The sequence below is a fragment of the Gouania willdenowi genome, chromosome 20 (genome assembly GCF_900634775.1).
Source record: "Gouania willdenowi chromosome 20, fGouWil2.1, whole genome shotgun sequence".
Lineage (NCBI taxonomy): Eukaryota > Metazoa > Chordata > Actinopteri > Blenniiformes > Gobiesocidae > Gouania > Gouania willdenowi.
In genome coordinates, this window is record NC_041063.1 from 27891582 (window position 1) to 27909232 (window position 17651).

A 17651-nucleotide genomic window follows, 5' to 3' on the forward strand; every position below is an offset into this window, starting at 1 on the left:
CAGTGATTATTTTGAGGTTACTTTCAGATATTAGCCGTTTAGCTTGCAGCTAAAAAAGTAGCCTAATAGTTAAGAAATGTTAGGCTAAAAGGTTTAACTAAAATTTACTTTTATTTGTCGTTTGGATTTTTTTTTTTTATTTAATGATTGATTTTTACGTAGTGTTGGTTTGGTAATTAGCACAGCTTAGCATCGTGCGTGCTGTGGTTTTTTTAATGGGGTTTTCAGTGCATCCATTATTAATGAGGAGAGTCCCTGAGCGTCAACACGGCTCAGCTTTCACTGCCATTCAGACAAAGAACAGCAAACTCAGAGTGGAAAATCAACACAAAAATACACCAAAACCTGTTCATGTTTGACCCAGAAAAAGCTAAACCTCAATGAAACATTATTTAAGGAACCACTGCAGGGTTAATGCTGAAAATAGGCCAAACAAGTCTAAAATAATCCTGTTTCATGATCAATGAATGATGAATTATTAAATACGGAATGTGGGTGTGTGTTTAAAACCACAGAATGATTTTACAGGCACTATAATGTGAAATTATTGAATGAACAAGACAGAGACACACAAAGAAAAGAAAGAATGGAGCAAAGAAGAGAAAGAAAACCTCAAAACAAACAACAAATTAAGCTTTAAATGCAAATATTTTAAATAATAAATACATTTCTTATGAATTAATAAATATTGTAATGAATAAATTGTGTAGTTTAGAAAAAGGACAAATAAATATATGTTGAAACAAATAAATATTTGAATTTAAAACAGTTTATAAGTTTATTAAAGTAATTGAAATCTTTATGAAAAAGATTAAATTCAGTATGTAAATTAATAAATATATTGGGAACGAATGAATGAATGAATGTAAAAAGAAACAAAGAAACACAGACACACACACACACACACAGATCTCAGGAGAATTGTCCTGAATGGGGAGTGGCCTCATCAGCACTCTGACAGTGATGAAGATGAGACAGTGATGAAGATGAGACAGTGATGAAGACCTCACTGACAGATGTTATGATGAAGGTTTCTCGATGTTTAACCTTTGATATTTGTGTCTTCTTCTCCTTTCTCTTTCTTTTTATCCTCGCACTGATTAATTTTCCATAACCAGATCAAAGGATGAGACTCTGTAACGTGATTGGTCGACAGCGAGGCGGCATATCACGTTAACTTGTTTACAGGCTGAAAAGCTCGGAGACGCTGCCTGAAGAACTAATTCACTTCACGACGGCCGGAGGGATTATCGGCTCACTAAGCGCCGCTAATCGAGTTCTGAACGTCGTAACGTGATAACGTTCCACCAGGAGGAGCGGAACCCAGCTTTTATACACCAGTGTGAGGCCAGGAACCAAACATGTGTTGCACAAGACTCCAGTGAGCCAGTGTGGGCGTGGCCAGCACTATGAAATCATTGGGCGTGGCTAGAATATATAATGTTAGTGGGCGCGGTCAATGTAATTAAAAGACAAAATTAGTTTTAGTGTTTAGTTTAGCAAAACGACTGCAGGCCTAAAGACAGAGAAATATAAAAGAAATAATAGCGACAACTCAGGAAACAAAATTAAAGAATTCTGGAGACAAAATAAAAGCAAAACTCACAAAAAATGATGCAAAAACAGTTTAAAATGCGCTAAAAACAACAATATTAATATAAATAATAATAACGTTAAGCACATGCACTCTATCATCCTATTCCCATTAACTCCTCTCTGTGTTTCTCACACAATGGTTTCCATGGTGATACATCCATAGATTCCCGAGGTGGGTCTTTACCTCCTCAAATAAAATGTCTTCATCACGAACTGTGTGTGTGTGTGTGTGTGTGTGTCTAAAAATACACTCCACACAGACTGTGGAAAAGGAGTGAGGAGCAGAGCGGGAAACATGAAGGAAAACCCAGTTAGTATCACCATGGCAACCGCTCCTCATCCCAGTGACTTCCCACCAGCCATTTCATTAGGAACTAATTTATTCATGTTTTTTTTCACTTTCGTTTTTTGTTTTTGAATTTTGTCCCCAAAAGTTTATTTTTGTGCAAATATTTTTTTGGTTGTAAAACTTAATTTTTTTTTTAATATTCTAAATAATTCAATCTTTTTTTTTTAACCCTAACCCTATAGACAACTTTTTACTTGCTCTTTTTCCCCCTAATTTCATTTATTTTTTATTTTGATTAATTGGTGCAAAAGTTTAAGAAATTTTAAAAAAACAACGAATCTAGTTATTTTTAATCTTTTTGAATACAAATTTTAAGAGATCTTCAAAATCTAAACCTTTCCAAAAGGTCAAATTGATTATAATATATTTTTCATATTCTTAAACTTCACGCTTTATTTGTAGGGTCTCGGGATGTTTGACAGATGTGCGGTAGCACAGCTGGAAGTGTTAAAGCCGTTTCACTGTCAGATGTTCACACTGTAATCACTGCCTGTCAGGGACCTTTGAACTGGAAGTGATGTCACCAAGCAGCAGATGTGAGAGCGTCGGCGAGTGTCGGAAAGGTCGGAGAACGAGCTGACAAATAGGAGTGTGTGTGTGATGGATGGCCTTTTCTCTGCTTCCACCTTTTCCTGTAGTTGTGAGGACCACGAGCAGGTCAACGCTTTTAATTTTTAAAATAAAAACCATCCAAAGTAGCAACGCTCGGATTACGCTAATGACAAATAACCTGTTAGAAAAAACAGCTTTTTATCAATTTTGGATCAGTTTACCACCAATGTTGTTACATTACCAGAACTTTGGGCCTTTAGCTCAGCATCAAACATCACACAGTGTCTCAGAATCCACTCACCTCTGAGAAGAACCTGTCCGTGTGAAATGAACTGGAGCTTCCAGAGGTGTGAGGGTGTTTAAACGCAATCTGTCACCTGCTTCCCTGGAGAAACCTCAAAGACATCCCATAATAACCATACAGATATCCCATTATAACCCCCATGCCTAATCTTTAGCAGTGAAAGGTACATTTAGGAATATTTGGAGTGTTTTTCTTCCTATTGGTCAAGTCAGTCTTTCTTTGTCTGAAAATCTTCATTGGAAGAGTTTCAATAATTTAATCATGTAATATTGATACTTATTAATGTGATTTGTAATAAATTCCTCTACACATCCAAACAGGCAGAAAAAGGCTTTATTAGAAATAACCAGCCGTACAGAACAACCATCTAGACGAGATATCACTGGGACCTAAAAACATCCCTGATACCAATCGTGTGGAGACTCAATCTTTCCTTTGGACCAGTTTGGCCATCAATGTGACGAAGAGTTTACCGACGGTTTGAGTCCAAGTAGATCATTCCTTTGATTATCAGAACAGAAGAACTCTTGATGTGGAATATCGGCCTGCCTTGAAGGTGTACGCCTGGTCGTCCAATCGTGAAAAAGTCATGTTAACCACCGTCGGTTCTGATGAGACGAAAAATGACAGCATTTCCTGATGTGAAATGAATGGTTCCTCAAGAACATCAGGTTGTATCCTCAAGGAAGTTTGATGGTTCCTGGTTTGTGCTGTTGTAGAACATTGTCCTGGCTGGTGAGTCTACACTCTACAACAATGTTTCAGAGTTTCTGAGTTAACGTTGATCATTCCTGCAGAACCTCTGCCCTAACGTAGAGTCTATCCTGTCTGGCAATGTTTCGGAGATGATCGTCAGATTGTATGACTGATGTGATTTTTACTTTTCAACAACTTTGAGAGTCAAAATTGGTCGTTCCAAATAAATGACTTTCTTTAAACATCAAAATAATGGACTTGTTTTTAAGAAGAACCAGAAAACAGACGAGATCTTGATGAGGAACATTTGCCTTGCTGCAGAGTCTACGCCCTCCGATGTTACACATTTTACTGACAGATTGTACGATGACTTCTTGAGAAGAAGTTGATCACACCAGAAAAGCTGCTTCCTTAAATATCTGGATGTTTGTAGATCTTTAAGAGTGCTGAATGTGGAAGGACACAAACAAAAGAGCTGCTAATGTGGAATATGAGTCTCCACTGTTTCAGAACTTACCGTCAGATGTACGTCTGATGAGAATTATAGATTGAAGAAGGAAAAGCTGCTTCCCTAAACATCAGAGCTTGCTTGGTGTTAGATCTTCAGCAACAAAAATAATTTTTTGATATAGAACACTGGCCTTGTCGGTGAGTCTACGCTGAGTCATCCAATTGTCAGAGTCTCAACGTCTTTAAGTTCTTTTGTCCTCCAGATGGAAATTAATCTCTAATGTAACGATCTGGTACCAAGTATCTGGATATGGAGGTGGTTAAGGAACGTTTCAGGAACAAACCTGTCAGCAGCGATAGAGAACATCCAAAGGCGTCTTTGAAGATCTGCTTCTTCTTCTAAAGACTGAAACACTTTTGGAAATCAAACACGGCAACTCTCACAGGACATCAGAGACTCAGAAACGGCCCTGGACGCCCAGCTCGCTCTCAGCACTGCGTTCGATCTGTTCGTGGACAAGCCGAACTTCCTGCTGAGTCAGCGTTCGCTCCATGTGGCGGTAGACGATTCGGTAACAGTTACTTCGCCTCCCAGTCCTAAAAAAAACAAACATTGATGAATTTAATTGTTTTTATTTGAGGCTTTTATTCAAAACTGCATTAAACAAAGACGACTGACGTGAAAACAACTGTATCATCAGCATAGAGGTCAACCAACAATACTCTGTTCCTATATTTAGGCAGTTTTTCAGGTATCTTTCACTTTTGATGATATGTGTACTTTTGACTTATTACATTTTAAAAACTGCCTCGTTTTATGGATGGAAAAAGAGACGAATGTAAGAGAAAAAAGTAACAAAACACGCAAGGAAAAGAAAAGTTACCTGCTGTAGAAGCAGCGTTTCCAGGTTGGGTTTATTGTGTCTAAAGGGGGCGGTTCATTTTTGGTTCTCTCTGAGGGAAAATACCAGCTGTATCTGGCAATGCGGAGCAGCCTGATTTGTCTTCAAACACAGATGTAAATACAAACAGAAGGAACAGACATTCCTCACCCTTGGACATATTAAAGAGTTACTTTACTGCTCTGTTAGTTTAAAATGTTTAAACGCTGCTGGTCTACATATTTTAGCAATTAGCAACAAACTGTTCCAGAATTGTATAATAAGAACTTGTAGCTGTGACCGTTTCCATTTTTTTCCTTTTCCTGACCATTCAGAAGAAATGTCAGCGATGGGGGCGGAGCTTAAATTGAAACACACAGAGAACTGAAACACACACACACACAGAGGTATTTCATGTGATAGACTGTTTTGTTGCTGAATAATTGATGTCTCCATTATCCATCTCACACTGTTACGGTCGATACACACACACGCACGCGCGCACACACACACACACACGAATAAAGCGTGTGTTTTATTGAGACGCATGTGTTAGATTGTCAGGTCATCAATGTGTAAAGGCACAGGATTTCAAATTAAAAGCCCGTAAGGAAACCCCAGCCATAGAAACGTTGGAAACGTGTGTTGTTGAGATGGTTTTTGAGCAGCGAAGCTAACAAGTGGAGAAGTGAAGCTGGTTGAACTGGAGGATGAAGATGTTTCATCTTCCTCTTCCTCTCTGTGAAGGCGTGTTTTCTTCCTCCTTCTGTCTCTGTTAGCGTGAAATCAATCCCACGTCTCCTTTGTGTTTTTAAAGTTGTGGTTCTGTGGCTGATGAGGGGCCATGAAGGCGCTACACTCAGCATGTTCACATGTTTCACACCAGCAGGGAACCTTCCTGGTTCCTGGACCAAAACACTGAACCAGCTTTAGATATATTTACATGTTACTGATTAGATTAGAATAATAACTTTTTAATGTAGAGGTAAACTGTGCTCAGATTAGAATATTGTCAGTTCAGACCATTTAATTATTTATTAATCCCTTCAATTAACCACTTTCAAAGTGATTTATTGGACCAAGTAAGGTCTTTGCCATAAGATTTCAAACATCTTTATTTACTCAAAAATTCATTTAAATATAATATTTAGCCATAATTTTTCTGGAATAAAAAAAGCACATTTTCATTTGCTCTTTTTTAGAATATATAAATCTTCATAAGTTTTAAATATATTTATATTTTACAGAAAATTCCTGGAATTTAATATATTTTCTTCCAGTTTTACTTTTGCCCAAATATTAGATATTTTTTGTCTTGTTTTGATTTGTTTTTGGGGTTTAAGATGAAATGCAAAGTTAAATTCTTAAGTATGTTCTCCTTAAATTTCCATTAACAAAAACCCCCACAAAAATATATATAATCTATAAAACTTTGTAAAATTTTAATTTAGTAATTGGATACTTTTGTTTGAACGTATTGTGCATTTCCATAGCAATGACGTTGGTCATTCATTGGTCCACAGAGATGTTCATTCAACACAGAATATTTAGATTACTAAACTACAGTGTGTGTGTGTGTGTGTGTGTGTGTGTTTACCAAACTGTTATTTATGAATAATTTTCCCCCGAATTATACGAAATACTCAAAATCACTACAAAAATGGACCAAACACAACAACAATACATTAATGACCTGAAAAAAATGCAAAATTATTCTAAAAGCCTTTGTTGTTTCATATGTGATTAATCAATAATCTAATGCTGACATGATCAGTAATGATCACATGTTTGTATCACGGTTTCACACTAATTATAAAGGATGGAAATCTGAGGTAAATATGAGTTAAATGTGTAGAGGATGACATGTGAGGGACAGACGGAGAAGCTCACGCACACACACTGAATGTCCATGTGATAGTAAACATTGGGGATGAATATTAACCAGCTCAGATGTCATGAGCAGGTGCCAGAAAACGTCTCTGCTACAAACCGTCAGCAACCAACTGCCAGAACTCGTCACTTCTGCCCTTGGTTTGTCACAAAAGGATCCTGAAGGGATTCTTCTTAAAAACAAACGCTATTTTCAGAACTGGAACAACTGGACCCAAAGATCTGATTTGGTTTCAGTCCAGTTTTAAAGATTAGAATTATTTTTGGTTTCCGTTAAATTGAAGTCCATCATTCTGTGGAGCAGAAAGAGAACTTGGGGTGGACTTAATGTATCAGAGGGGCGGAGCTAAGCTGTTAGCATTGGAAGCTTTGACTCTGAGAGGCTAATGTAGCGTGGAGTTCCTCAGGGCTTCGTTCTTAGACTCCTTAGATTTAGCCTCTATAAACACACACAATGACTTCAAAAACACATAAAATGACAGAAAAATGCAAAAAATGACAACAAAATTTGGTAAATGGTAAACGATACACAAATAAATACCACAAAATACACAAAAAGAGTAATTTACACAACAGAAGCACAGAATAACTTCAAGAACACAAATTGACTACAAAAATACAAAGCATTTACTCCAAAAACTCATAAAACGACTCCAGAAACAAAGAAAGTTAAAAGCAAAACAAAATGGCTAATGCTAATGTTAATGCTAACAAGGTTTGGTTCCAGTGTCTAGTCATCTTACTCAGCAGTCGAAAAAACACCTCCAATAACAGCAATAAAGTAAAGCTGCGACAATATTGTGCTAAAGTCAATCAACAATAATATTATTATTAATAGTAATGATAATAATTCAGATGAGTCATGACGAACCAATCAAACAGCAGGAATCCTTAAACAACGCCTGATTTCACCATCTGAATAAAAGAAAGTCCATGAAATGCCTGCTTGTTTCTGTGTGTGTGTGTGTGTGTGTGTGCGTGCATGTGTGTTTGTCGCCTACTGTCCATCTGTCGCAGCACCAGGAGACGTGACGAGTGTTTACCGTGACTCACACACACCTCCGAGTCTCCCTCAACTCATGTGGAGCTAGTTTCCCTTCCTAACAGATCATGATCCAAACTGTTGAAAGACAACTACAGCTCCCAAGATGCATTTCACCAAACCCACAGAGCAGCAGTCGGCCCAGTTAGAGAGGTGTAGTTTATATCAAACTAAGTCGTGTGAATAAATACAACAGAACGTCCATTACTGCCGGTATAGAGTTTAACGAAATTTAAGAAAATCTATGTAAAAAAAGCTCACACAGGCATTGTGTTAAAGATGTGGTGTGTTTTGTTGTGTTTCTTGAGCGTGGCGTTGTCTTTCCTTGTGTTTCTTGAGCTTGGCCTTGTCTTTCGTTGTGTTTCTTGAGAGTGGCGTTGTCTTTCGTTGTGTTTCTTAAGCGTGGCGTTGTCTTTCGTTGTGTTTCTTAAGCGTGGCGTTGTCTTTCGTTGTGTTTCTTAAGCGTGGCGTTGTCTTTCCTTGTGTTTCTTGAGCTTGGCATTGTCTTTCCTTGTGTTTCTTGAGCGTGGCGTTGTCTTTCCTTGTGTTTCTTGAGCTTGGCATTGTCTTTCCTTGTGTTTCTTGAGAGTGGCGTTGTCTTTCCTTGTGTTTCTTGAGCTTGGCGTTGTCTTTCCTTGTGTTTCTTGAGAGTGGCGTTGTCTTTCCTTGTGTTTCTTAAGCGTGGCGTTGTCTTTCGTTGTGTTTCTTGAGCGTGGCGTTGTCTTTCGTTGTGTTTCTTGAGCGTGGCGTTGTCTTTCGTTGTGTTTCTTGAGCGTGGCGTTGTCTTTCATTGTGTTTCTTAAGCGTGGCGTTGTCTTTCCTTGTGTTTCTTGAGAGTGGCGTTGTCTTTCCTTGTGTTTCTTGAGCTTGGCCTTGTCTTTCGTTGTGTTTCTTGAGCGTGGCGTTGTCTTTCGTTGTGTTTCTTAAGCGTGGCGTTGTCTTTCCTCGTGTTTCTTGAGAGTGGCGTTGTCTTTTGTTGTGTTTCTTAAACGTGGCGTTGTCTTTTGTTGTGTTTCTTAAGAGTGGCGTTGTCTTTCATTGTGTTTCTTGAGAGTGGCGTTGTCTTTTGTTGTGTTTCTTAAGCGTGGCGTTGTCTTTCATTGTGTTTCTTGAGCGTGGCGTTTTTCGTTGTGTTTCTTGAGCGTGGCGTTGTGTTTTGTTGTGTTTCCTGAAGTTGTCTCATGTCTGTGTATTTCTCTCAGGTCTTTCCAGTGGTTCAAATGGCGCTCGTGAGCCGTGGCGTCAGAATCTGACATTATCCGTGTGCTAGTGTCCGCTCTGAACGTTAGCGCTCCGTGTCCTTCTGTTACCGTAGTGAATAATTCACACGGTTGTTCCGCTGACGGCCTGCTGGCATTTCCTCTCGACTAATTGCTCGTTAAACGTTGACATTTAGCAGTAGAGCAGGACTCCATGTGTTGATGTGAACATGTCATGTTCAGGAAAGAGAATTATCAATAATAATGGAACACTACATTCAACTGTTCCAGGCTTCTCAGCTGGTGGTTCAGTGACCTGCTCGCACACCTTCTTTATTCATGTTTCTGGGGCCAGAAAACACAGATATAGCAATTTTATAAAATATAAATTACTATGAAACCAGTGGCAGAATGTTGAGTAAATGCAGCGAATAGAAGAAATGTCAAAGACGGCGTAGGGAACAACAATCACACAATATTTGTTTAGCTCAACTCACACAGGCTGATGAATATTTAACAGCTTGTTTGTGATTGGACAAACAGCTCGCTATGACGACCAGTCTTAATCACTGCTGTTCAAAGTTCAAAGACGTCAGCGCGGCATCATGACACGTTTCCTCAGGAGACTGAAGTCCAATCATCATTTAGAAAAACTAGATCTGCTCACACTGAAGGACGAATAAACGAGACAAAAAGAGAAAAACCCATTAATACAGAGATAAGAGACGCTATCAGGGATGCTAACAGAGATTCTTTTTTGTTGTCCGTTTGTGCATTTTTAAGGTTCTATTGATGTGATTGATCACCTTCTACTGATTGATCAGAAGGCTCCATTTTGAGAGTCAAACTGTTTGCTGATGACACTTGTTCATAAAGTCACGTCTGAGGCTCAGACGTGTGTTTTTTTTCTCCTTTTTGAGTCACAAACGTTACAGGAAATGAACGAACATCTTCATCTTTCTCCTCTTCATCACTTTAACTGCTTCTTTCCTGTCCATGCCACAGGCTCCTCCCTCACTTAAGGCCCACTTACCGGACTGTGTGCGTCTACGTGCCTGTGTGTGTGTGTGTGGTCGATACCAGTTCAGAGACAAACAGGAAGCAGCTGCATGGAGTGATTGTGAATGTGTGTGTCAATTAATTGTGCTGAGAGAGAGTTAGAGCAGGAAGAGAGCATTAGGCAGCGCAGCCCATGTTTTTCTAAACCACTCAAACCTCTCAGAGTGCGTGTGTGTGTGTGTGTGTGTCCTTGCTGTAAACTGATCCATTGAACTGAAAACTCATCTTAAGCATGTTTGGTTTTTTTCTTGGTTTCCTCTCTTCCTGTTTTTAACACCTGTCGTGTGATTGGTCAGAAATGTGATGTGGGTATGGCTTGTGTCGTTAGTGACCCGGCCCTAGACCAATCAACAGACTGAGCGTGTGTATTGATAGAACGGCGTATTGTATAGAATGGTTATCGATTCCCTTCGTTTGCACTGCTGGAGTTACGGTTCAACTGGTGATCATGCTATCTGGTGACATGCTGTAAAAAGTGTAAATTAATCCAAAACTGAAGTGGTTTTAGTATTTTTGTTTATATTATTTCAATGAAAAAACTCAAAAACATACAAACAAAATAAAAACATACTTATAAACAAACAGAAGGAGACGTGTCACCAGTTATAACAATCACCAGTTCTTTGCTCACTCAATACAATTTAACTTTATTTATATAGTGCAAATTACAACAAGTCATCTCAAAGCACTTAGTGTGCAGATGTTTCACTAAAAGCCTCATCTTGTCCAGCTGTGATGAACTAAAACGTAACATCTGCACCTGCAGCAGCGTCTCATTGGTTGAAAATCTCGACGTTTGTTATTCAAAATAAAAGGAAGTCGTTCTGTTTCCTTTGAAATCCTGGCGCTGTCAGTTTGGATCTGTCCCTGAACATCTGACCTTTGACTGCAGCGCTGATCTGCAGTAAGAGGAGGCCAGAGAGCACACAAAAACACACACACACATACATACGCACACGCGCACACACCAGGTTGCATATGCGAGTATATTTTCAATGTGTGCGAGTGAAAATTTTATCTGGTCGCATCCGTGTGAGTGTGTATGGTGACCTTATTTTTGACGCGGCTGAACGCTTCCTCACGTCCCAGAGTGCACTTCTTTCTCTCTCGCTCCACACTGCGGGTGAGCCGAGGAGACGGTGCGCGGTCATGCAACGTGGCTGCGGGTAATGCAACGGTGAATGTGCCGAGTATAAACACCAATGTGCTCCTTTGGAGTGCGCGCGGTCCACGAACGGAGCCAGACATAACGAGCCCTTCACTGAGTGCACGCTCACATTAAAACATTTTGCAAATATCTCAAATCATTGTCAATCTTTACTTCATACAAAACTACGGTACGCCAGTTAAGTCAACTCTTCACACACACACAGTTTTATAACGGTCCCTCAAACCAAACTCTGCACTGCCCAACGTCTTTAACTCAATAAAGAACTATAAATGATTAGTTTGACACACAACATGTGTCGTTACTAACACACAAAGCAAGTCAATACTTTGGAAAACCAAGAAAAACACACAAAAAACAAACTAAACCACAAAAACACAAAACACGATCACATAAATAAAGAAATAGTCTATAAAGACACAAAATATCAAGACAAATGTGAAGAACAACAAAGACAAAATAATACCAATGCAGAAATTACACAGAAAATATAAAATTACAACAAAAACACACAAAAATGTACAGAAAAACAAAAATGATCAAAGACATGCCAAAGACACAAAATAACAACAAAAACAAAAAGCGATAAAAATACAAAAATGCCAAAAAACACACACCAAAGCATATTAAAAAAAACAACACAGAAAAAAAATGTTAGAAATTAAAATTAATTAAAAAAAAAAAAAAATTCATAAAGCATGACATGTTTGTTTGTTTATAGTTTAGAGTGATGACGTAGAATTAAACCAACAACCTCCTTCTGTGAATCAGTGAAACTATCAACAGTGTTTGCACGCACACTATTACATTCCTGTTGTTTGTGTGTGTGTGTGTGTGTGTGTGTGTGTGTGTGTGTGTGTGTGTGTGCACGTTGCTCAATTACATCTAGATTACCCAGAGGCCCCTGGGGCAGAGGCAGCCGGTGAGCTGGCTGAAATAAATCTGGTGTGTTTTTGATACACCGACTCTCTAATGTCCATAAAACACACACACAGTCACACACACACACGCACGCGCACACACGCGCACACACACACACACACACACACACACACACACACACACACACACACACACACACGCACGCACGCACGCACGCACGCGCACGCACACACACACACACACACACACACACACACACACACACACACACACACACACACACACACACACACACAGGTCTGTACATGAATAAATACATACAAACAGGCAGTATTAGGACTCTCTGGGGACTCTGTGCAGCAGGAGGCTGATGGAAGGAGGAAGAAGAGGAGGATAGGGAGGAGGAAGAGGAGGAGGAAGAGGAAAAAGAGAAAGAAAAGGAAGACGAGGATAAAGTAAAAAAGGTGACGGAGGATGAAGAGAACAAAAGGAAAAATGCAGGGGAAGAGGAAGAAGATAGGGAGGAGGAAAAATAGGAAAAAGGAGAGGAAGAGCAGGAGGAAGTGGAGGAGGAAGCAAAAAAGGAGGTAAAAGTGACATTTATAAAGGTGAGCAGGAAGAAGCTCATGGCATTTAGACTGAAACCAGATTAAGTGAAATATACAGTATGTGTGTGTGTGTGTGTGTTTCAGCAGAAGTTTATTTCATTGATTTGTCAGTTATTGTTTCTTTGTTTTGGCCGTTACATTATGTTGTTTTATTTGTGTTTGTGTCACTCCATGTCTAAACTCATCTGATCCACCTGTTCAATAAAAACACAATAAACTCACACACAGGTCACACACAGGTCAGTGCTACACACTCATCTACCATGTTTACAACATCAGTCACAGGATAACATGATGACCAGTCTAACTGTAACACCAGCATCTTCCTCCTACAGACAGGACGAGCTTTCACTTGTTTTGATGACTGTGTGTGTGTCGGATCCACACACACACACACACACACACACACACACACACACACACACACACACACACACACACACACACACACACACACACACACACACACACACACACACACACACACACACAATGCTGATTGGTCCAAAGAGGCGGGGCTAAAAAATGCCTGTTTGACATTAACAATGAAAAACTGCAACACACACATTCTGCTGCCCTTGGTGTACCACAGCTGAATGTGTGTGTGTGTGTGTGTGTGTGTGTGTCTGGCAAAGGCCAGCAGAAAGAGTATTGGTACTATAAGGCTGAGTGTGACCTTGCAATGTGTGTGTGTGTGTGTCTGTGTTAGAGGGGACCGCAGTGCGTAAAAATGTCTAACACAATTCATCATTTTAATATCTTTTAAATAGTGACCTTTCCCCCCCACACACACACACAGACAGACACAGAGTGTGTGCGTGTGCATGTCCTTACTTTGGGTGTGTGAACTTGTCAGTCAGCCTCACTTCCTCCACTAAGTCTCCGGCGATGGAACGAACCAACTCATAGAAATCATTTTCCGTGAAGTCGTTGGACAGCCAGAAGGAAATGTCGTTCTGTAGCGCCGGGTATTTACTGAGAGGCTGAGGACACACACACACACACACACATACACAAAAACATTATTAACCACTACAAGCTCAAGGGGCGACACATGACCCATTAGCACCACTGTGGTTAGTTAACTAGTCCATTGGTTAGTTAACTAGTCCATTGTTTGGTTAGTGGTTAGTTAACTAGTCCATTGGTTAGTTAACTAGACCATTAGTTAGTTAACTAGTCCATTGGTTGGTTAGTGGTTGGTTAACTAGTCCACTGGTTGGTTAACTAGTCCAATGGTTAGTTAGTGGTTGGTTTAGTAGTTCATTGGTTAGTTAACTAGTCCATTGGTTGGTTAGTTGTTGTTAACTAGTCCATTGGTTGGTTAACTAGTCCATTGGTTAGTTAACTAGTCCACTGGTTAGTTAACTAGTGGTTAGTTAGTGGTTGGTTTAGTAGTTCATTGGTTAGTTAGTGGTTGGTTTAGTAACTCATTGGTTAGTTAACTAGTCCATTGGTTGGTTAGTTGTTGGTTAACTAGCCCATTGGTTGGTTAACTAGTCCATTGGTTAGTCAACTAGTCCATTGGTTGGTTAGTGGTTAGTTAACTAGTCCATTGGTTGGTTAGTGGTTGGTCAACTAGTCCATTGGTTGGTTAGTAGTTGATTAACTAGTCCACTGGTTAGTTAAGTAGTTCATTGATTGGTTAACTAATTCCATTGGTTAGTTAGTGTTTGGTGAAAGCCTAGAATACATGGTCGGGTTGTAAAGTTGGAAACGAGAGTGGCCAAAAACGAACAGAAAAAGTGTTCAGTGTCAATATTGGCTTAAAAGTGGCAGAAATTGGGGGAGGGGGGGTTGGAAATGTAATTTTAAAAAGTAGGAACAATTAGTTTAAACTGGCAAATAATGGCATGACAAATTGTGAATGTGGTTAAATTGGCAAAAATAATCATGAAATATAGTGAAAAGAGGTTAAAAGTGGCAATAATGTGTCAACATATGTGACATTAGGTGTAAAAGTGGTAGAAAGGGTTTATAAGTGCTGAACATGTTTGGAAAGTGGAAAAAATGTGCAGAAAAGCATTGAAATGTGATGTAGACGTGTCAGAAATGGGAGAAATGTAGCAAAAATACATTAAAAAGAGCAAAAATATGGCAAGAAAAAGTGATGAAAATAGGTTTAAATATGGTGAGTTTGGTGGAGTTGAAGAAAAAGGGCAAAAAATAAGTAAAAATGTTCTATTCTTAGTTTCTTGAAGGCATCTGGAGACCCCCTCCCAGTGTTTCATGACCCCAAGGTTGAGATCCACTGAGTTAGATGGTTGGTTAACTCGTTGGTTGTCTGTAGCTAAAGTAAATGGTTTAGTTGATTGGTTAATTCGCCCACTAGTTAAGTGTTACACTAAAGGTGGTTAGTTGGTTAGACACCAGGTGTCCACAGACTTCTGTCCACCTGTGCTAGCTGAGGAACATTCTAGATGACGCTAAAGAACAGACCAACAGACATGAGTTGAGCAGCCGTGAGTCGCTGAGTCTAAACTCGTTTCACTTAATTAGCGTAGTTGCTAGCCTGTGGAGGTTCAGGGGAGAGGTGCAGAGTCTGTGCCCAGGAGAGGAGCTCTGAGCCTGGGCAGCAGATGAGCCGTACTCCCCTGGTTCCTCTGGAGCTCAGCAGCTCATCAATACCAGTTAGATGTTATCACTGTACCAGGTTAACAAACACTGTGACCTTTGGCTCAAGCTATTTGCTCAATCCTCCTCATGACAGACAAGATGTCTGTCTACTTCCACTTCCTTTTCCTCTTTCTCTGCTGTCTGCTTCCCATTCTTTCCTTTATTTTCTCATCCTTCCCTGTTCATCTTTATGTCTTCATTCCTTAGTTTCATCCTGTTTTCTCTTCTTTCCTCTATCATAGTCCTTTCCTCGTTAGGTCCCTCACTTCCTTATAGGGATGTAACTATTAATCGTAAGGCAGTTAAAAATCGATTCATAGGTATCACGATTGACATCGATACTTTGAAAATTGAATCGCAGTACTTTTTTAAACAGCAGAGGGCGCTATATATATCCAGCAGTGTACGTGGCGGGCAGAATCTACTACTACTTTCTTTCTGGCTGCCTTCTACTCTTAAACATGTTCATAAATGATTCATAAATGATTCCCTCTAGCACCGAAAGAATATCTGTAATATTACGTGAATATTTGTAAAAGTCACGTTTTTCTATTAGCTCTGTCTGCTAGCATAGCATCTCTTCTTCACTGCTAGATTAGCTGCATGCCAACCACTGGGTTACCAGCGCCCTCTGCTGGTCCAAACAAATATCTGACGTAAATCAGTGCAATTTTTTATTTTTTTTTTTTAAGTCCAATTGTTAAGGCACTAAATACATTTTCAGTTGCACTTTTAAAAAGAAAAAAAACTATTATGTAGTTTTGCATTGTTTACTATGGAACCAGAATTCAAATTAATAGGCTTCTTCTTCATTTGTATTATTCCTTTATTTATTTCATTCAAGATTTATTTTTAGTTAAATTGCATTGTTCTGAATAGTTAATCAAGGAAATTAAGAGGAGGAAAATAAAGGAATATTTTTCAGTCATCATTTGACTACAGTCCCATTTTGTAAAATAAATCGTGAATCGAATCATATCGGGAGTTGAGTGAATCGTTACATCCCTACTTCCTTATCCTTTGTTTTGAACTCATCTTCCTGTTTTCCTCTTCACATCTTCACTTCTTTTTTGTTCACTCTCTCTTCATTAGTCGATGATGTGTTTTCTCTTTTTTCTCCTTCCTCATTATCATCCTTTTTTTTCTTTACATTTCATCTTCTTTTTCTCCTCAGTTTATTATTTCTTATCTTTCATGCCTTTTATTTTCCTCTGTTCCATGATGTTTACTTTGTCAGGTTTGGTTCTGTCATTTAGCCCTTGTGGTTCTCTTTCAGTTATTCTGTGTGAGTCTGGCCTCCTGTGTTTAACTCTCTGTGTTTCAGGTATTCCTGCTTGTGGCTCCACCCCCAGTGATGTCTGTGTGCTTGGATTCTGACTGATTAGCTCCCTCATGTTTTCCACTCAGGTGTGACCCGTTCCAATCAAGCTTCCCTCACTATTTATCTGAGTGCTTGGACACAGTATGGTTGATGGATCATTGTGTCCATCTCCATCTCTCTCTGCGTTTGGGACCTACACCACACCCTGAAATCCTTTTTTTATTCCTTCCTTTCTTTTCATCTCCTTTCATTTATCTGCCCCATCTTTCCTTCTCCAGATTTCATTCCTTTCCTTCCTTGTTTCCTTCCTCCCAAATCCCATTTCCATTTCCTCTCCACTCTTCCTACCTAACTACTTTAAATTCTCATTCTCCTTATTTCTAGGTCAAACCTTCTCGTTCTTCTAACTCTTTGTTCTCCTACTGTCACAGTGAATGTTCATCCTCAGTGAAACCACCACACACACTGAACCAGGACTAATTTGATTAGTTTATTGGTGGCGACTTAGTCAAAAAATGAGTTGCTCAACGTGATGATTGGTTAGTTAGTAGTTTGGTCAGTCTGTTTTTGGGTTGGTTACAGTACTAGTAAACTAAATGGTTGGTGGATTAGTGAGTCACTAAATATGTTCATCAATATGTGAGTTTGTTTCACTATGTTATTGGTTGAGTTAGTTAGTTCAATAATCGGTTAGTTGGTTGATGCTTTAATGGGAGAGTTGGTTAATTATTTGATTAGTTGGTTGGTTAATTTGTTGGGTAGTTGGATTGTGAATGGGTTAGTTAGTTGGTTGATGAGCTAATGTTTATATTGGGTTTAATTCTAGCTGAAGGTGGTAGTTTGTCTGTTTGATTGCTGAATGAGAAGGTGGATGGATGGGTCGGTTGGTTAATAGGTTAGTAGGTGGAGGTTAGTTAGTCTGACTGGTCATGCAGGTAAGGATAGTTTTTTTCTCATTAAAATTTAATTAAACATGGTGAGCAATAATTAAACAGGAACCCAGGGTGTTCAGGGAGGGAGGGAGATGTTTGAGGGCGT

At 39.3% G+C, this 17651-nt stretch overlaps 1 protein-coding gene across 3 annotated transcripts in view; it reads right to left on the reverse strand.

The window, feature by feature from the left end:
* Positions 1–3116: 3116 nt before the first annotated feature.
* The window catches only part of fars2 (phenylalanyl-tRNA synthetase 2, mitochondrial), a 95360-nt gene continuing 80825 nt past the window's right edge, over positions 3117–17651 (reverse strand). For all 3 annotated transcript variants that reach the window (XM_028434024.1, XM_028434025.1, XM_028434023.1), the window contains exons 9-10: positions 13511–13659; positions 3117–4544 (exon numbers count right to left, since the gene is read on the reverse strand). In XM_028434024.1, the coding sequence (XP_028289825.1) occupies positions 4406–4544; positions 13511–13659 (288 nt within the window). In that variant the 3' untranslated portion in view covers positions 3117–4405. The remainder of the gene's footprint in view (positions 4545–13510; positions 13660–17651) is intronic.